This window comes from Schistocerca cancellata, chromosome 2 (assembly GCF_023864275.1).
Source record: "Schistocerca cancellata isolate TAMUIC-IGC-003103 chromosome 2, iqSchCanc2.1, whole genome shotgun sequence".
Lineage (NCBI taxonomy): Eukaryota > Metazoa > Arthropoda > Insecta > Orthoptera > Acrididae > Schistocerca > Schistocerca cancellata.
The window spans coordinates 728,948,564-728,970,389 of NC_064627.1; the positions used below are offsets into that span (position 1 = coordinate 728,948,564).

General features: G+C 43.1%; 1 protein-coding gene across 1 annotated transcript in view; it reads left to right on the forward strand.

Annotated features, from left to right (window-relative positions):
* The window catches only part of LOC126158138 (sodium-dependent nutrient amino acid transporter 1-like), a 94,470-nt gene that overhangs the window by 28,371 nt on the left and 44,273 nt on the right, over positions 1 to 21,826 (forward strand). The window contains exon 4 of the mRNA XM_049916423.1: positions 7,043 to 7,310. Within this exon, the coding sequence (XP_049772380.1) occupies positions 7,043 to 7,310 (268 nt within the window). The remainder of the gene's footprint in view (positions 1 to 7,042; positions 7,311 to 21,826) is intronic.

A 21,826-nucleotide genomic window follows, 5' to 3' on the forward strand; every position in this document is an offset into this window, starting at 1 on the left:
AATATCGTTCTTGCGAAACACAACTAGCTCTTTATACTCATGAAGTAATGCGTGCTATTGACGGGGGATGTCAAATTGATTCCATATTTTTAGAGTTCCAGAAGGCTTTCGACACCGTTCCTCACAAGCGTCTTCTAATCAAACTTCGCGCCTATGGAGTATCACCTCAGTTGTGTGACTGGATTCGTGATTTCCTGTCAGAAAGGTCACAGTTCGTAGTAATAGACGGAAAGGCATCGAGGAAAAGAGAAGTAATATCCGACGTTCGCAAAGGAAGTGTTATAGGCCCTCTATTGTTCCTGATCTATATTAACGATATAGGAGACGATCTTAGTAGCCGTCTTAGATCGTTTGCAGATGATGTTGTCATTTACCGTCATGTAAAGTCATCAGAAGACCAAAACGAATTGCAATATGATTTAGATAAGATATCTGTATGGTGCAAAAAGTGGAAATTGACCCTGAATAAAGGAAAGTGTGAAGTTATTCACATGAGTACTAAAAGAAATCCACTACATTTCGATTACGCGATAAGTCTCATAAATCTTACGGCTGTAAGTTCAACTAAATACTTAGGGATTACAAATACAAATAACCTAAATTGGAACGATCACATGGATAATATTGTGAGTAGAGCCAACCAAAGACTGTGATTCATTGGCAGAACACTTAGAAGGTGCAACAGGTCCACTTAAGAGACTGCTTACACCACGCTTGTCCGCCCTATTCTGGAGTACTGATGTGCGGTGTGGGATCCGCATCAGGTGAGACTGACGGATGACATCGAAAAAGTACAAACAAGGGCGACTCGTTTTGTATTACCGCGAAATAGGGGAGATAGAGTCACAGACACGATACGTGAATTGGAGTGGCTATCATTAAAACAAAGGCGTTTTTCGTTGTGACGGGATATTCTCATGAAACTTCAATCACCAGTTTCTCCTCCGATTGCGAAGACATTCTGTTGGCACCCACCTACATAGGGAGAAATGATCACCACGGTAAAATAAGAGAAGTCAGGACACGCACAGAAAAATTTAAGTGCTTGTTTTTCCCGCGCGCCGTTTGAGAGTGGAACAGTGGAGAGACTGCTTGAAGGTGGTTCATTGAACCCTGTGCCAGGTACTTTATTGTGAATAGCAGAGTAATCATGTAGGTTTAGATGTAGATGTAGATGTGGTGCAGATTAATTGCAATCTTTTGCCCAGATCACAGAACTGAAAAGTATTACGAGACACAAATTGCAGTAACAGAAAATCGCCATGAGGTTTAGATGGACGGCAAATTCTCTTGAACCTGTGGAAAAGAGGAACTCACAAACATTTTTTTTAAGGCAGCGCATGATATAATCGATCAATATTAAGTAGAAGTTTAGACTTAAGAAAACACAAAAATCTGAGAGTGTAAAGAGTTGGAATAAGATGTTTTCTCATTTAGCAATAAGGTTTGTTTCAGTCAGGTAATAGAGTAAAATCTTCAATGGATAAACCAGTGTCGACTGGTAAATCTTTTCAGTATCCCATAAGTAGGCCTTGGAGGGAGTCATTTTTGTGAGTCTTTCAAAAGAAGACTCAAGTCGTAGAAGCTGAGAATTCAACGATTTAACGTACCTACATCAAACTTATTTTCATGGTCTGTCGACACGCAGACGTAAGCGTCTGGTCCGTCTAATCTGCGTATTGACCTTCCTCGTCCGTCTCGGAGCAATATGCAGACTCATATATTGTAGACTTCCTATGCCAGGATTAGTATTATTGTTGATTTTAGTAGTGTGAGCATTAAGCAGTAATCCAACAAATGTTTCTCTGCCTAAAGTTTCGTCTCCTAATGCTAGAGAAATCCTCAGACAAAACAAACTCTCAGAATTTCTAAATTTTGCAAAAAATATTAATTTTAATATAAATTTCACCACGAAAATAGAGAAAGAAAGCTAAATTTCGTTTCTGGACATACAGATAACACACACTGAGGTGGCAGAGTCATGACACAGCGATATGTACATGAACAGATGGTGCTAGCATCGCGGTCAAAAGGTATAAAAGGACAATGCTTTGGTGGAGCTGTCATTTGTGCTCAGACGATTCATGTGAAAAGGTTTCCAGCGTGATTATGGCCGCACGACGGCAATTAACAACTCTGGTGGCGGAGTGGTGTTTGGAGCTAGACGCATGGAACATTAGATTTCGGAAATTGTTAGGCAATCCAATGTTTCGAGACCAACAGTGTCAAGAGCGTGCAGAGAATAGTAGATTTCAGGCATTACCTCTCATCACGGACAACGCAGTGGCCGACGGCCTTCACTTAACGACCGAGAGCAGTTGCGATTGCTTGGAGTTCAAGCAACACTGCTTGAAATAACCGCAGAAATCAATGTGGTATGTGCGACGATATTATCCGTTACGACAATGCAGCGAAATTTGGCATTAATGGGCTGTGGCAGCAGACGACCGGTGTGAGTGTCTTTGCTAACAGCACGACTTACCTGCAGCGCCTCTCCTGGGCTCTTGACCTTATCGGCTGGAAACCAGAAGAGATCGCATTCGGGAGGACGACGGTTCAATCCCGCGTCCAGCCGTCCTGATTTAGGTTTTACGTGATTTCCCTAAATCGCTACAGGCAAATGCCGGGATGGTTCCTTTCAAAGGGCACGGCCGGCTTCCTTCCCCGTCCTTCCCTAATCCGATGAGGCCGTTGACCTCGCTGCCTGGTCTCCTTCCCCACACAACCCAACCAACCCAACCAGACGAGAGGAAAACCGTGGCCTGGTCAGATGAGACCCTATTTCAGTTGGGAAGAGCTGTTGGTAGGGTTCGAGCGTGGCGCAGACCCAACAAAACAGTGGACTCAAGTTGCCAACAAGGCACTGTATAAGCTGCCATCCATGGACGTCAATATTCCCAAACAACGACGGAATTTTGATGGATGACAATGCGCCATGTCATTGCCCCACAACTGTTCTCGAGTTATTTGAAGAGCATGCTGGACAATTCTAGCAAATGGTTTGGACAACCAGATTTCCGGGCGTAAATCACATCGAACATTTATGACACGTAATCGAAAGATCAGTTCGAGCACAAAATCCTGCACTGGCAACACATTCACAATTGTGGATGGCTATTGAGGCAGTATGGGTCAATACTTATGGAGGTGACTTCCAACGACTCCTTGAGTCCGTGCCACGTCGAGCTGACGCACTACGCTGGGCAAAAGGAGGTCCGACACAATAGTAGAAGGCATCCCACGACTTTTATCGCCTCGGTCTACAGGTACTTGTAAAGTCTTATGGAACTTGAGGGCACAAAATGTACAGAGAGCCCACTCACACGGATACATACCTTCGTAGAAATTCAAATCAGCTTGCCACGTGAATAAAAGAATTAATTAAGATGCTGGTGTACCAAAATAATGGAATCCGTGAGCCGTGGTAGTTAGAGTAAGAGCTCAATCACCTAAGAATTACTTTAAGAGGGAATGGTTACTCTCACAAAGATCAGCAGCTCTCGGCAAAAAAGCATCAGTTAAAGGAAAAACTTTCATTTCATTCATAAAAGGTCACAGGTTGCATCAGTAGAGTGCTAAGAAAATACTGTATCGACACAACGTTTAAACCAACAAGAAAGGTGCTTGAATATTTAAATACTGCGAAGGATATCTACATCATTCTGCGAAAGCCACCTAACAGTGTGTGGTGTACGGTACTTTTGGTACCACTAACTGATCCCTCATTCCACGTTACACTTTGTAACGGCGCCTTGGAATACTGCATGTAGATAAGCTTTTGTATTAGCCTTAATTTCTCGAATTTTCTCGTCATGGTCATTTCTCGTGATATATTTGGAAGGAAGTAATACATTGATGAACTCTTCCTGGAGTGTGCTCTCTCGAAATTTCAATAGTAAACCTCTCCTCATGCATAGCTTCTCCTTTTGTAGCGTCTGCCACTGGAGCTTATTAACATCTCTGTAACACTCTCGCGGGGACTATATGAACTTGTGAAGAAATGCACTGTTGAGTGGTACTTAGGTAAATAAATTAGTGAAATCAAAGTGAAGTATAAATTAGAATATAAATGAAAAGCTTAAGTCAGTTTAGAAGAATTACACACTGGCAAACAGCGGGCAGAACAGCAGAGCAGAAGAGACAATGACCATGAAGTCAGCAAGTTCCACATAAGCGGACGCTGTCGATTCAGCCGTCAGGGCATCGCCCGACCGGCTCACGTGTTTCTCAGTTGTCACATGTGAGCAAAGGCCCTCGCCTACATTCCAAGAGCCAATGACCGTCGTTAAGAAGATTCTTCGAGAAGCTTTTCAACGTGACAGAAGATGCAATGACTGGCTCACGTGTTTCTCAGTTGTCACATGTGAGCAAAGGCCCTCGCCTACATTCCAAGAGCCAATGACCGTCGTTAAGAAGATTCTTCGAGAAGCTTTTCAACGTGACAGAAGATGCAATGACCATGAAGTCGTTCACCTCCAGGAAACTGAAGTGAATAAATACGTGAGACACAGTGAGCATGACAGATGAAGGAAGAAGAGAAGGGTAGCAGTAGTCAGTTTCGGTGCTGAAGACCGTCATGCAAGAAGAGACTACATCATACACAGACGCACCAAGTCCGCCGCTGTAATGGAATAGCAAGCAGCAGCCTCGGCGCCAGAAGACAGAAGTTAAAAGGTATTTGAAGTCTGATTTTTACGTACCCGGGTGACTCGTGAGGACGGGAAGGAGACGGCCTCACATCAGCAGTCACCTGTGAGCTGGGATGAAGATCTGACAGCCGAAGACTGGCAAGCGGGAGTCCGTTGTTCGAGTCCGGGACACTGGCCTTCCCCCGCCGCGCCGCTCTGCTGGCCGACGCACAACACATGCGGCCGCTTGAGAAGAGAATGCGCGACTTCGCTCGCAATAATTTAACGGGCCACCTCGCACAGCGTGTCTCCAGTCAGCTGGGCGAGACGGCGACACGAGATACACACTGCCACGCGTAATCAGACGCCACCATTGCCGCAGCAGAAGGCTTCGCAAACGACACATCTGCCGTTCTCCGAGCCAGAACATCGAGTAAGGAAACAGTTGTACGAAACTTGCAATGAAAGTTATCTTATGTAAAAATGCTGTTTCATTCTACCTCATACCCGAGCCAAGGCAGAACCCACCCTGCCCACATGTTGTTAAGAGAGAAAAATTAATTTATTTAGGATTTTCACCCTGACATAATGCTTTAGAATTAAATGCCCATTGCAGTAATGCTCATCCTGACAACTGACTAGCATCAAAAGAGAAAACCCAGTTACATTTAGTAGCAGAAGTGTTACAGCACCGCTCTTCGTTGGATCTACTCTATCTGTTCTATCAGTCCTACCTGGATCCCAGATTGACGAATGGTACTCGAGAATCGGCCGAACAAGCGCCTTGAAGCCACTTCCTTCGTGGATCAGTTACTTTCCCTTTTATTCCCGGGAATCTCAGTTGGCACGGTCGCCCAACACTTGACACTGCAGGAGTATGGAAAATTCAGACACCTGCAGTCAAGTATACATAGGAACTACTAAGAGAAGCATTAACAATTGTCGGCTAGGCAACAGGGATAAATTCGCAGTATCACAGCGTGGACTGTGACCAGGGAACCATCAAATTCGATTCTATTCGATTCTCTGATACTGTAGTTGTATCAAGGTCCATTTATTACTATGCTGAGATGTAGAAGGGAGTCATAAAAAATTTAAAAAGATGAAGTTCAGTAGAAAAGAAGAACGACTGATATCAGTCAAATTGAAGGTCTTAGTGCTAAATAAAGCAAACAGTACCAACTCGCCTGCAGCACAAGCTCCTTTAAGACGCAACGGTGAGACACAGTGAACTGTAGCAGCTGTCTGATGACGTCACTATTCGCCTGTTACGTGTTGCGCGGTTATGTGTAATAAGTTCGACTTGCTGTGCTTGTTTGATTTCAAAAAGCAACTAACACTATCCTTACATCCTTTAAGGATATCTCCAGGACGAATCGTGAAGCATAGAAACAGACCGTGCCCTAATGCCCGTAAAACAGAAATTATCAAGAACAGGCGACTTTTTCACCGTTCACCAGCTGTACTCATAATGCCAGTCCCATATTCAACCAAGGTGAACTGATCTACATTCCACAGTTTGTGTACGAATCCAAAATGACTGTCGTATTTAGGTGGTTGCCACCCTAATGGACATGTTATGTTCATAACAGTCCAAGGACATGCTTCCGTCTCGTGACTGCTTAGTAAAACGTTATTGTTTCACAAAATTTGGACATATTTATCCGCGATACTTGATTATAAAAACTGGCTTGTATTTCTGTCCGTCGATCACTACTTTTATTGAGAAAAGACCAGTTTCAGGAAATATTGCCCATTTTTACACAAAGTAACCTGTCCTAACAGAACAATCAGTTCACTGTCATATACCGTAGTACATTGTGCGAAACATACGTTTTCAAATAATGATACCGACTGACAAACAGAAAAATAAGCCTACTGTAACGGTTTAAGTTTCTTCTGTTCTTTCAAATTTGACTTTTTATTTCTCTATGGCCTCTGTAATTGTAAAAACATCATCACTGCTTATATATTTTGAATTGCAATATTACGTAAATAGTAGAATATTTTTAAGTTAGAGATATTTCGGTATTATTATACAGCCTTCATTCAAAATAGTTTATTTTCCTATTTAAGTCCAACGCCTTTCACGATTTTGTAAACTTTCTTATTAGGCTTTGGGAGTTACATCTGTCTTTGTTTTTCCACTTCCTTCGATCATAGAATATCTGAAGTCTACATCGATGAAAAGCTTTTACATTTGGACTTTCATTTCACTGATTCAGATGTAATCCTCAAAATGCCGCCCTTGTGAATGGCGTTGTAGCTTTATAATGCGTTGAACTGTGATAAGAAAATTAAATATTACGGTTCAAGGCGATCTGTTGTTGCTGAAACATAATAACTTAAAAATAGCAGCCACTGTGTGCATACAACCACGAAAGTTTATTAGTAACAAAATTTCTTTTTACAAGAAATCATTGCCTGGCAGTACCGTTCAACGCGATCAATGGGGCAAAGACATAGAATTCCTGATGTCATGCATCGCCATGTCCGTGGGCTTGGGAAATATCTGGCGCTTCCCATTCGTCGCCTACGAAAATGGCGGTGGAGCTTTTCTAATTCCGTACATAATAGTCCTTTTCTTGATTGGAAGGCCAATGTACTACTTAGAAATGGTCGTTGGACAGTTCTCCAATTACGGATCAATCAAACTGTGGAGATTATGTCCAGCATTCAGAGGTGAGTTAAAACTTAATTTCACATGTTACTTATCGCAATTTTCTTAACGGTTAAGTAAGTAGTAAAGTCAGTTTTAAAATCAAAGTTGTCTATATTATAAATGTATGTACTTCATTTAATATTTTCTTAACAGGTTATGCTACATACAAATGGTGGTTTCTCTGCGATGTTTGACCTAGATTACGTTTAGTTAGTTAACATCATAGAATAAATAGCGCTAAGTATAATCAAGAAAATGGTTACCATCTATCAGTCCATTCAGCGGATGATATAGCTCGTATACTGCTTTCAGTTTACGATATACAGCCACGTTTCACATCAAAATAAATTGTATTGAGTACGAACCATGAAAGAAGCAATGAACTAAACTTATTCTGGCTACCACTGATGAAATAGCCAAGGAAAAAGTTATTACATTTCACTCTTTATTTTCAGTTAACTATTTAGTTCGTTAGTTACGTTAATGGGCAAATTATCAAGAATGTTTGTGTTGCATCAGTTCTAAGCCACTGACAGCCTTAATAATGGGTAACAAAGGTCAGTTTTTCTTCTAGTGATTTACTTATGGGCATCACAGTTCTTCTCAATTTGTGATCGATTATTTATAACACATGTCAGGGTCAATCCATGTATTGTGATGATACAGTTAAAGTGCAGTTACATCACATATTATTCTTACCGGTCGTTTTTGTGCAATCAACACTTTCTTTATAAGTCATGAACTAATCCAGGAAATTATTCCATAACGTATTATTGAGTAGAAACATGCATAATACGTCAGGAGGCAAATTCGTTTTTTTTCCAAGACCAGCAATTATATGAGGAGCAAAAGTAGCTGAACTTAACTGTTTCAGAAGTTCAGTAATATGATTCTACCAGTTGAAGCTTACACCAATATATACACCTAAATATCTGGAGCATTCTATCCTAGTTAATGAATCCTTTTCGTATGTTACATCTGTTTTTGGTATGTCTCTGTTTATAGGAAAGAAGTGACTACAGTGTGTGTTCTCAAAATTTAGACAGTGTCCATTTTCAGAGAATCACTTAATAATTCTTTGAAAAACATTATTAACAATCTCTTCTGTTGCATTCCCTCTAATGGGATTTATTATAAACTAGTATCGCCTTCAAGAAGTACCAATGCTGCTTTTCAAATGTTAAGAGGAAGGTCATTCACATATATAAATAATAGGGGTGGACCCGAAATGAAAACCTGTGGGACTCTCTTTGTGATTCCTCACTATTCACTAAAACTACGTGAGTTTCCAGAAGTGTTTTAATTATTGAGGATAACTTTTTGCATTCTGTTAGTTAAGTATGGTTCAAACCAGTTATGTGTAAACTCATCATGAACATAAAATAAAACTTTCTCTAAGAGTGCAACATGATTGTCACAATCAGACACCTTAGAAGCATCATATACAATAGCAACTGGCGATATTTTATTGTTATAGCTTGTAGTATTTGGTGGTTAAATATATAAATGGCAGTCTCAGTCGAGCAAGTCTTCTGTAATTCGTGCTGTGATAAGCTACATAAATTGTATCAGCTTAAATGTGGAACTACGATTGAATGTATTACTTTCTCGAATATTTTGGAAAGATATGTTAGTGAGGAAACTGAACGATAATTATTTTAGTCTCTCAGGTCTCCTTTCTTATAAAGAGATGTAACAGTTTTATATTTTAATCTGTCTGGGAAAATTCCCTGTACGTTGATGCTTTGCATATATCACTAAAGGCATTAATTATAAAGTTAGAGCAGCTTTTTGGGGTTCTGCTCGATATTCCATCAACATCATATGAGCTTTTGTTTTTAGAAATTTTATATATTTTTTTTAAAATATCAGTGAAGGATGTTGGTGCTACTTCTAGTTGTTTAGTTGTATGAAATGACACTCCAGTTTATTCTCTTGCTTCTTCAACAGAATCATTTAATACTATTTTTGCTGCTACATTTAGGAAACGATGGTTAAAAGTTGTCGCAGCTTGTAAATTATAAGTCACAACATTGCCATTTAGTTTAATTGTTATGCTGTCTTGTACACTGTCCTGCTGTCCTATCTCTCACTTGAGAATATCCCACATAGTCTTAATCTTAGTATCTGTGTGATTAATTTTTGTCGGGGTGTCCATACTTCTGAACATTTTAATGACTTTCCCTAAAATACTAATAGTGTACAAGTAACGTCAGACCTTGCCTTATTCTGGCCTTTGTACATATTTCTATCTTCCTCTTACACAAGAGTTTATTCCCTTAGTTACACATGGCTTACATTTTTAAAATTAGTTTTTGGGATAACTTCTTAGGAACGGTACTTGCAAATATTGGCTTAGATTTACTATGCATCTGATCTGACATTAGCATCTCTTTCTATACATACCTCACCCCATACCACCTCTTTTGACCTACTCTTAAAACATTGTATCCTGTTCTTATTATTATATCTCATTGCCTTGTATGAAACTGCCTCGAGGTCATAAAGAGCTCTGCTGTTTATTTCCATTAATTGTGCATCTTGATTAGATCTTTAGCGACAAGCATTTCATGTGAAACATAGCTTAGAAGGCCGAAAATAGACCAAAATTCGCTTGAAACTGTGGGAAAAAATGTTTTGCATCTATTCATTTTCAGAGACGCCACAGTGTTTGAAATGGTAAAAACAGACGCAGTTGGTAGATACTGTAAGTCTGTAAGGCAACTGACTAAGACGAACGAACGGCTGCAGCCGGCGGTGTATACGGAAGAGTGGACCTGCTTTACGTCCCTGAATCACTACAGACAGATGTCTTTGCATCACGTATGTTACTTCCCACGTCCACGTCCTTCTGTAGCCGAACTAGTCTTCATTCTTTCGTAGCCTGGGATGTCGGCAGATGTCACAAAATAACCATAATTTCGAACACACCACGCAGAAGGAGAACAAAATAATAAAAAATGTGTCTTAGGACCTAGCTTTGGCAGTCAGTAATCGTTCTGCCGATCACAGAGAAATTATATCTTATAATGAGAAAAAAGTAGAGGAAGCTGCTTTTGTACATTCATAAACCTACAAAGCTGCGCACTTGAAAATTGCTATCAGCATTATTAATCCAGCATGCTGCGATACACTGTAGCATTACACGTTTCAATATAAACTTACAGCGTTATCTTCGGATTCATAGTGTAGGTAAAAGCGAAACATGCCATCGTGCATTTACTGTCTTCTTTTTCTCCATGTTTCTAGTGTAAGGGAGTGATGTTTCTTACGGTTTCGGAATAATTCAAATACAAGGGCTGTTCAGTAAAGAATGATCATAATTTCTTGCGCTAAAATTGAATCTTATGATATTCAGTTAGCTTAACGTGCAACAAACGCGCCGTAGTAGTTTCATTGTTGGAACTCCTGGTTCCCACCTATGAGAGACAGGCAAGGTGAGACATGACATCTTGGGTTGTCGGGTGTTCTGCCGGATATCAGCGTCGTACTTGCACGATATTTCGGTCACGTAGCTCGAGACCTTCATCAGGTGCGACCTGAGACTGCTCCTCGAGTGGACCTGGTCCTGTATTTATGCCTATGGCCTTCCCCCTCCACCAACGGCTGCAGGCGCTTCCTCTGTGGTCCGCGCCCATTCCCTGCGACCTGTTGGAGCGTTGCTGCTCCGTTTTCCGTCCGCTGCGGTTCTAGGTGTTCCCTCTGCGGTCCGCGCCCACTAAACCCGTTCCTGGGGCTTTCATCTACGGTCTGGAGTACCAAGCGTTCCCCCTGCGGTCCGCGCCCGCTCACCACGACCTGTTGGAGCGTTGCCGCTCCGTTTTTCGTCCGCTGCGGCTCTGGATGTTCCCTCTGCGGTCCGCGCCCATCAGTCCCACTTCTGGGTGTTCCATCTTCGGTCTGGTGCGCCTGGCAGTCCGTCAGGGGCTTGTTTACCATCTCCATCTCTCTGGTTTGGGGACTGCTGGGGAGTGTCAAAGACGACCTGGGGTTACGAAAACCAGGGATTTATAATATACCTTGTCAATGTGGCATGTCCTACATTGGCCAGACGACAAGAACTGTGGAGATCAGGTGCAATGAACATCAGAGGCACACTATATTAAGACAGGTGACCAAGTCAGCCATTGCTGAACACTGCCTGGAACTAGATCATACCATGAAGTATGAGGATACCAAGATTCTAGCACAAACACCCAGATTCTGGGACAGTGTCATAAGAGAATCGATAGAGATTAAAATGGCTGACGATCTTATGAATCGTGACACAGGGTACCAGCTAAGCAGAGCCTGGGATCCGGCTCTGGAATTGTTAAAGGAGCAACGGGGCCAGCTGCAACACTACACAAACAGAAGAACCAGAGAGATGGAGATGGTAAACAAGCCCCTGACGGACTGCCAGGCGCACCAGACCGAAGATGGAACACCCAGAAGTGGGACTGATGGGCGCGGACCGCAGAGGGAACATCCAGAGCCGCAGCGGACGAAAAACGGAGCGGCAACGCTCCAACAGGTCGTGGTGAGCGGGCGCGGACCGCAGGGGGAACGCTTGGTACTCCAGACCGTAGATGAAAGCCCCAGGAGCGGGTTTAGTGGGCGCGGACCGCAGAGGGAACACCTAGAACCGCAGCGGACGGAAAACGGAGCAGCAACGCTCCAACAGGTCGCAGGGAATGGGCGCGGACCACAGAGGAAGCGCCTGCAGCCGTTGGTGGAGGGGGAAGGCCATAGGCATAAATACTGGACCAGGTCCACTCGAGGAGCGGTCTCAGGTCGCACCTGATGAAGGTCTCGAGCTACGTGACCGAAATATCGTGCAAGTACGACGCTGATATCCGGCAGAACACCCGACAACCCAAGATGTCATTAGATCGCCGGGAAAGCCTGAAGAGTTACAAGGTGAGACATGTTCAGTATCGCCTACCACTGCAATGGAGGTAACACGCGAGAACAGCATGCGGCTTTGAACTTCTGCTTTCTTCAGCTGAGGTCTATACAATGTTACAGGAGGCCTGTGGAAAGTCTGTTCCTCCCTACACCACAGCTCGAAGGTGATTTAAAATGTTTTAAGAGGGGAGACAATCAATTTCAAAGGAAGTTGGACACGGTGCTCCAGTTACTGCTATTACAGAAGAAAACATCAACATTGCTGCTGTCATTGTGGGAGAGAATCGACGAATTACCTTAAGATCACTTTCTGAAATATTGAACATTTCATTGGGTGCCACCCTCCCTTGCATTGGTGACAGAAAAATTGTTTGTGCGCGATGGGTTCCAAGAGTGTTGATTTCAAAACAAAATGACATTTTCGTGCAGTTCTGCATGCAGTTAAAGTTGATGTTAGAGGAAGACCCGGAGTTTTTTCAAATGTAATCACTGCTGATAAAACTTGGCTACATCATTTTTATCCTGAGAGCAAATAGCAAAGCTCAGTGTGGAAATCTCCTTCATCACCAACTCCCAAAAAAAGCAAAAGTAGTTGCTTCTGCTGGGAAAGTTATGGTCATCTCATTCTTTGATATTCATGGAGTGGTTTATCAGCATGTTGTAACTGCACACACAACAGTAACTGGACAATACTACAGGGATGCCCTGGAAACATTGCAAGTCCGTATCAGGAGCAAAGTCCACATTTCCGTGAAGCGGGCTGGATGCTGCACCACGATAACGCACGGCCGAATATTGCCAATGTTGTTGCTGAATGTCTTGCAAAATCAACGTGAAGTGCATCTCTCACCCTCCCTATAGTCCGGATTTAGCCCCATGTGACTTTTTTATATTCCCTAACATGAAAATACGCCTTCGTGGGAGGCATTATCAATCATCAGAAGCCGTGGCGAAGGCTGTGGAGGCGCTTTTGAAGGATCTCTCAACAAATGGTTGCCAGTATGTATTTGAAGACTGGCAGAAACGCTGGGACAAGCGCATCACAGTCATGGGAGAATACTTTGAGAAGGACCATCAAAATTATGAGGATGAATAAAGGTATGTTGTCAAAAATTATGATCATTATTTATTGAACACCCATCGTATTATCCTGCTGTTATTGCAACTATGTTAATTTCCGTTGGAATGGGCACCGATTGGAGAGCCATTACATGTATATCTAATTTATACTTCGCAAGTAACCTTACGGTTTGTGGCGGAGGGTACTTTGTGTACCAGTGCCATGTCTTCCATTTCTTGTTCCAGTGGCAAATGGTTCGTGGGAAGAATGGTTGCTGGTAAGCCTCTGTGTGGGCTCGAATCTCTCTAATTGTATTTTTGTGATCTTTTCGCAAGATATACGACGGAGGAAGAAATGCATTGATTCGCTCTTCTAGGAACGTAGACTCTCGGAACTTTAACAGTAAACCACACCGTGATGCAGAACGCCTCTCTTGCAGTGTGTGCAACTGGAGATGGCTGAGCGTCTACGAGACTCATTAGCCCTCACTGTAACTGTAGCTGTAACGAAACATGCTTCTCTTCTTTGGCTCTTCCCTACTTCTTCTATCAACCCCATCTGGTACGGATCACAGACTGATGAGCCATAATCAAGTAATGATCAGAGGAATATTTTTTAAGTTACTTCCTTTGCTGATGGACTACATTTCATGAGGATTTTTCCAACGTATCTCAATCTAGAATCTCCTTTACCTGCGATAATTTTATGTGGTCATTCGACTTAAAATCGCTCCATAAGCATACTGTTGTATATTTTGTGTAAGTCCAGTGATTGTTTTACAATCGTTTAGTCCTGCAGAAAAGTGTCTTTCTGTCTATGTATACGCAATACGTTACATTTGAAAGTGTTGAGGGACAACTGCCATACCTAGCACCAAGCGTGATCCTCTGAATTTCTTCCTACATTTAGCTACAATTTTCTAACGCACCAACTTCTCTGTACACAACAGCATCATTCACGAAAATTATCATGGAACTTTCGATGTTATCTACCAGGCCATTCACTGAAAAGTAATGGTCCTACAACACTCCTTTGGGGTACGCGGAAACTATTCTCATGTCTGAAGATTCCTCACCTCTGAGAATGACATGGTGTGTTCTGTTTGATAGAAATTCTTCAGTCCCAAGCACAAAGTTGGTATGATATTCCGCACGCTCGTATGGAGTTCATTCGGCGACAGTGCGGATCTGTATCGAACGCCTGTCGAAAGTCAAGGAACAGGGCATCTACCTAGGTGCTTTTATCTACTGCTTTCTGGGTCTCGTGGACGAGCAAATCTTGCTGGGTTTCACACGATCGCAATTTTCTGAACCCATGTTAATTCCTACAGGGAGATTTTCGGTCCCCAGAAATGTCATAATACACTAGCATAAGACATGTTCCAAAACTCCACGACAGACCGATGCCAGAGAAAAAGGCCTACAGTTTCGTGCTTCTGTTCAACGACTCTTCTTGACAACAGGAAGAACATGTGCTTTTCTCCAATCTCCTTCAGAGAACTACGGTACACTAGTGCTAGAAGACGGGCAAGTTCTTTCGCTTACTCTGTATAGAAACGAACTGATATCCCGTAAGGTTGGTTGATTTGGGGGGAGGGGGGTAAGGAGGGGAGGGGACCAAACAGCGACGTCATCGGTCCCATCGGATTAGGGAAAGCGGGGAAAGAAGTCGGCCGTGCCCTTTCAAAGGAACCATGCCGATATTTGCCTGAAGCCATAACCTATATCAGGATGCCCGGACCCGGGTTTGAACCGTCGTCCCCACGAATAGAAGTCCAGTGTGCTCGTTTTCTCGTTCGAAGGGTTTAAAGGAGGAATTACAGTGCGATCTCCCCTTATGAAACAGCTTTCGAAATAGACGTTTAGTACTTCTGCAATTTCTGCGTCATCCTCCGTTTCAGAGCGATTTTGGTCACAAAGTGTCTGGACAGGCGGCTTCGATTCGATTACTGATTTAACATAAGACCAAAACTTCTATGGATTTTCTGCCAACTCGGTAGGCAATTTCATTTCCAAGTTCGTTGAACGCTTCACGCATGGCCCTCCTTACGCTGTCAACTTAGTTTAGTTTTTGCTTGTCTTTGAGGCTTAATTTCGTTTAATTTTTCAGCGGAGCTCTCTTTGTTTTAGTAGCGGCTTCCTAACACCTTTGTGGAGCCACAGCGCCTCTGCTCCATCCCTTGCAACTTTGCTGGGCACATACCCGTCTAAAGCGTATTTATTTTAAATGTGGTCATTTGCTTTAGGTATTTCTATTGTAGTACTCTTTTAATGCATTCCTCGTTATCTTTGCGCTTTTGGTCACTTTTGATGCCCAAAATTGTCTGTGTTAGAGATGAAATTTTCATGTTGACCTGTCAGATACTCTGAAATCTTCAAATGGTTCAAATGGTTCTAAGCACTATGGGACTTAACACCTGAGGTCATCAGTCCCCTAGACTTAGAACTACTTAAACCTAACTAACCTAAGGACATCACACACATCCATGCCCGAGGCAGGATTCGAACCTGCGACCGTAGCAGCAGCGCGGTTCCCGACTGAAGCGCCTAGAACCGTTCGGCCACAGAGGCCGCCCTCTGAAATCTGTTTCCTCTTGTAAGCAGGAATATATTCCTGCTGGAATGACAAACTGCTCTGCTTGGTTATTTGTGCGTTCGTTATCTGAATTGTCTATTATTTGTTTTGCTTCCGACTTCTTGAAGAGGATCAACTTTTATTCTTTAACGCAGTGTCGATTGCCTGGGGTCACTAGATATGCCTACAATACATCATTAGGTCATTTATTTAATGGGATATCAATTGTACTTGGAGGCTAGGCCTGGTAAAACATACTACGTTTCATAATTATAATAGAAAAAACACAATATTGTGGGTGTTCTGCATCTTTGATTGATTTAGTTAACCGGTTTACGGCTTACAAGATCATCATCAGATTTCAACTGATTAGCATAGTGAGAGTGCGTACAATACTGCTGTTCACTTACTAATAGTTCACGTTGTTTTTGTTGCGCTAATTCTGTATCGTCTTCCTTCCTTGCATTTGTTGTAATTATATGCCCGACATCTTTGTGATGTTTCTCTACTGATGTGGAGAAGTCTTCCATGTCGTCCACACTTACCAGTACCTCGTTTTACTTTCTCAGAGTTCTCGGTAAGGAACTTTAGTCGGTGGTGCATGGTAGACTGCATGCCGTGGGTTATTTTAAACGTGCAGTTGGAATACGTATTTAGTAGACGATTGCAGCTTTCCTTCGTGAATTGCCGCTGTGCATTTTCGCTTCTCCTTAAAGTACGTTTCTCTACTTTAAGCTCTTAATGGATCCTTGTAGATCCGTTGATACAATTTCCTTAGAGTGTATGCTTTTCCTTCCTGACTATTAAATCGGTTGTACACTACTTTGGGAGAGATCGAATTTGTGACTTGTAGCGACTTTGCAATTACGAAATCCTTCCTGGAAAACGTATTTATAACTTTTATCGCACTCTGTTACGAATTTATTAATGTTTGATTCCTTTTTGACGAAGATATTCGTTCCTGTATCCATTTATTTTAAATGTGATCATTTGCTTTAAGTATTTCTACTATAGTACTCTTTTAATGCATTCCTCGATATCTTTGCGCTTTTGGTCACTGTGTATTAAGTATTTTCTAATGCACTATCGTTGAGATATACCAATAGCATTTCTCTACTAAAAGTGATTAGTCTTTTATGTGGACAAATTTCTTCTTCACTTTGCCGACAATTATTCAGCATCCGTACGAGGTAGTCAGTCAGAGTCAGTTTTACAGGGTGGTCAGAAACAGTGTGAAAAGCTAGACAGGATGTTGCATGGTAGGTTGTGTTGAGAAATAATTGTCAAGAAAAAGAATCGATTCGTTGCGCTGTTCCCCATTTAATTAGCACTAACGTTAACCAATCAGGTTCTTGCGTACGCCAATTCAAACACTTGCACGCGCCAAAACGCAACAATACAGAAACATCTGCAGGGCCGTTAGTTACCACTTGTTCAAGTGCTCATTACGAATTAAAACGTACCTTTTTCCGACGTGAGAAATTCAAGCTAGGTGAGGAAAAGCTAAGTTTGTTCGGTATGGGTAAACCAGACGAAGAACACGTTGGCGACTGTCTTTGGCAGTCTGTTTGAATTTGCGCGAACGACGACCTGGCTGACTTCAATGCTAATTAAATCGGAAACACCACAACGTATCGAATTTTTTTCTTAATAATTATTTCTCAGCGCACCATTACCTGTAACACCTTTAGTAGCTTTTCACGCTGTTTCTGTTCACCCTGTATACTACTTTTTCCTGTAGTAATTTCGGATGTAATAATGTCACTTTTTCGTTCAAGATACAATATTTTTCAACAGTCCGATATTCATCTTGACTTTACGCCTCTTCTTAGTTGTTACATCGTCGCGCGTCGTTTAGTGTTACTGTCCACGGTCATTAACGCTCCAAATTAGGTCTCATGTTATTTTCTTATACATGCTGACCCCAAGAAAACTGTAGACTCCTCGGAGAGCTCAGTTGGCAAATATTGCTGCTGTTGTTTTCCTCTTATCACCAGCACTGAATACATTTCTTGCCTATACTAACTACTTTATAGTATAGGGAATCGAGATATTTGAGAAAAGTTGCGTCATTGCTGTGCAACAAATCAATTTCAAAAGGTTTCTGGCAGCAGTTCCAAAATGTTGCAGATTAATTTGCCTGTATTTTATTTATTGTAAGGGAGCCAGAATAGTGTATAAGGAAACTGTAATACGGGCCTCAGGTGTAGATAATCTAATAATAGACACTGAAGCCCAAAGAAACTGGCACGCGTATTCAAATACAGAATACGCAAACAGGCAGAATATGGCGCTGCGGTCGGCAAAGCCTATGTAAGACAATAAGTGTCTGGCGCAGTTGTTAGATCGGTTACTGCTGCTACAACGGCAGGTTACCAAGATTTAAATGAGTTTGAACGTGGTGTTATATTCGGTGCACAATCGATGGGACACAGCATCTCCGAGATAGCGATGAAGTGGGAATTTTCCCGTATACCATTTCACGAGTGTAACCTTGAATATCAAGAATCCGATAAAACAACAGATCTCCGACATCGCCGCGGCCGGGAAAAGATCCTGCAAGAGCGGGACCAACGACGACTGAAGAGAATCGTTTAACGTGACAGAAGTGCTGATTACATTACGTTTCACGCAAAATCAGAAACGCTGTACCTTCTGCTTTAAAAGGTGGAATATGTTGTCACTTGTGCCACATTTGATTTGTTTGCCTCCTACATACACTCCTGGAAATGGAAAAAAGAACACATTGACACCGGTGTGTCAGACCCACCATACTTGCTCCGGACACTGCGAGAGGGCTGTACAAGCAATGATCACACGCACGGCACAGCGGACACACCAGGAACCGCGGTATTGGCCGACGAATGGCGCTAGCTGCGCAGCATTTGTGCACCGCCGCCGTCAGTGTCAGCCAGTTTGCCGTGGCATACGGAGCTCCATCGCAGTCTTTAACACTGGTAGCATGCCGCGACAGCGTGGACGTGAACCGTATGTGCAGTTGACGGACTTTGAGCGAGGGCGTATAGTGGGCATGCGGGAGGCCGGGTGGACGTACCGCCGAATTGCTCAACACGTGGGGCGTGAGGTCTCCACAGTACATCGATGTTGTCGCCAGTGGTCGGCGGAAGGTGCACGTGCCCGTCGACCTGGGACCGGACCGCAGCGACGCACGGATGCACGCCAAGACCGTAGGATCCTACGCAGTGCCGTAGGGGACCGCACCGCCACTTCCCAGCAAATTAGGGACACTGTTGCTCCTGGGGTATCGGCGAGGACCATTCGCAACCGTCTCCATGAAGCTGGGCTACGGTCCCGCACACCGTTAGGCCGTCTTCCGCTCACGCCCCAACATCGTGCAGCCCGCCTCCAGTGGTGTCGCGACAGGCGTGAATGGAGGGACGAATGGAGACGTGTCGTCTTCAGCGATGAGAGTCACTTCTGCCTTGGTGCCAATGATGGTCGTATGCGTGTTTGGCGCCGTGCAGGTGAGCGCCACAATCAGGACTGCATACGACCGAGGCACACAGGGCCAACACCCGGCATCATGGTGTGGGGAGCGATCTCCTACACTGGCCGTACACCACTGGTGATCGTCGAGGGGACACTGAATAGTGCACGGTACATCCAAATCGTCATCGAACCCATCGTTCTACCATTCCTAGACCGGCAAGGGAACTTGCTGTTCCAACGGGACAATGCACGTCCGCATGTATCCCGTGCCACCCAACGTGCTCTAGAAGGTGTAAGTCAACTACCCTGGCCAGCAAGATCTCCGGATCTGTCCCCCATTGAGCATGTTTGGGACTGGATGAAGCGTCGTCTCACGCGGTCTGCACGTCCAGCACGAACGCTGGTCCAACTGAGGCGCCAGGTGGAAATGGCATGGCAAGCCGTTCCACAGGACTACATCCAGCATCTCTACGATCGTCTCCATGGGAGAATAGCAGCCTGCATTGCTGCGAAAGGTGGATATACACTGTACTAGTGCCGACATTGTGCATGCTCTCTTGCCTGTGTCTATGTTCGTGTGGTTCTGTCAGTGTGATCATGTGATGTATCTGACCCCAGGAATGTGTCAATAAAGTTTCCCCTTCCTGGGACAATTAATTCACGGTGTTCTTATTTCAATTTCCAGGAGTGTATGTCTGTAATGTACGCACTGGTAGAAGTATAAAACATTCTCACAAAAACCTGTTTGCCTGAGTGCTGTAATGTAATAAATTTAGAGCAAACGTTTTATTTTCGTCTTTCCATCTTGGAGCATGTTTCTCCTTCAATGGCATGCTAATCTGGCTTAACAACAAGCCAAGGGCATCTTTTTGTAAATATCGGGATCCTATAGTTTTCAAAATTTGTTTGTCCTTCTTCACTTGATCCTTCTGATACAGTTTCTGTTGCTGTCTGTACTGAAAATGATAGGTACTTTCATTGTCACATAACATTTTTGCACGAAATCTAGAGATTTGCACATTCTGACACGTCACACCGTCACACCCTTTTGCGAGACACGAATAACGGCACTTAATCTAACCACTTCACCGTCAAAGCAAGTCTTTGTTCACGATTCAGATGAATCTGGCACTGATAATGGAGAGTTGAGCTGGCTGCTTCTATAAAATTGGACTGTTTTACAGATTTAAATGGATCGTCTAACCTTTGTAGTAGTTTCCTATTCATCGTCAGCTGAGGTGGCTTATTTGGGATTTCAAAAGTGTGGGTTCGTATGCCACACGAGTTTATTATTGTCTGCGGTCATGAACCTGTTTTGTTCGAAGTGCACCGAACAAAACTTAACATTATTGTAAAAGTAAACGGGATCTTTTTTCATAAGATCTTCTCATTTGCTATTCACTAGCCATTTTCTGCTCCTAAAATGAAACATTAGTGATTACTACACATGTAGTTTGCAAGCGAATCCTGACGGTACAGGTTACTAACGTCATGGTATATACTTCTCAGGGTCCTTAAGAAATCTAAAAAAAAGACAAATGTGGTATCTTCTTCTTCTTGTTGCTGCAATATATTGAGCTACAGACCCTTCTGTTTGTAAAAATCATTGTACAAACCACAATAACTACTATTCACTTTCGCTTTCACAATCGCGCTGGCGCTGTAGGCAACAAAATCGAGGGGATGTGTCGCGACTGTTACGTTAGACTGTGGTATAAACGACCCTTTTATGGATACTCCACCTTCTTGGAGTAGGGGCTCAAGGTCTTCAGCGTGTATAAGTGTTTACACCTTCGGTACGACAACATTGCTTGATATTTGTACTGGATATCTCTCACTTGTCGTAAGTAACTGTCGACGTCTGCAGCAGGTACGTTATAGGAACAGCTTCTTCAGGTGAGAACAGTGGTGACAGATGACTGGTGACTTGTTGCTGCAGTCAGTGTGGTCTGCGACTGGCTGGTTACAGAGGGACAATGTGAGGGTGCGCCACCGTGCTCCCTTGTCATTTCAGTGCTATTGTAAGACAGGGACTGCAGGGCTGCCATGTTTCTGGCTGTGAAACCACCCAGGAAGAAGCTAAATTTCGCCGGCCGCGGTGGCCGAGCGGTTCTAGGCGCTACAGTCTGGAACCGCACGACCGCTGCGGTCGCAGGTTCGAATCCTGCCTCGGGCATGGATGTGTGTGATGTCCTTAGGTTAGTTAGGTTTGAGTAGTGCTAAGTTCTAGGGGACTGATGACCTCAGGAGTTAAGTCCCATAGTGCTCAGAGCCATTTGAACCACTTGAACCTGAATTTCCTTAACAGAAATGTCACCATTAGTTGCATCATCTCTTCCACGCGTTCACCATTGACAAACGCATCGATACATTTATACTGTAAATGAACACACTAGATACACACACACACACACACACACACACACACACACACAAGAAAGACAGTTGCTTTATTCCGTAATAGTGACACTCCCGTTCAACTCCAGTCACAACTGCAGTACTTCTAATCGCGGTAGGTATTTTATTTTTTTTTATTTTTTTATTTTTTATTTTTTTACGAAGTAA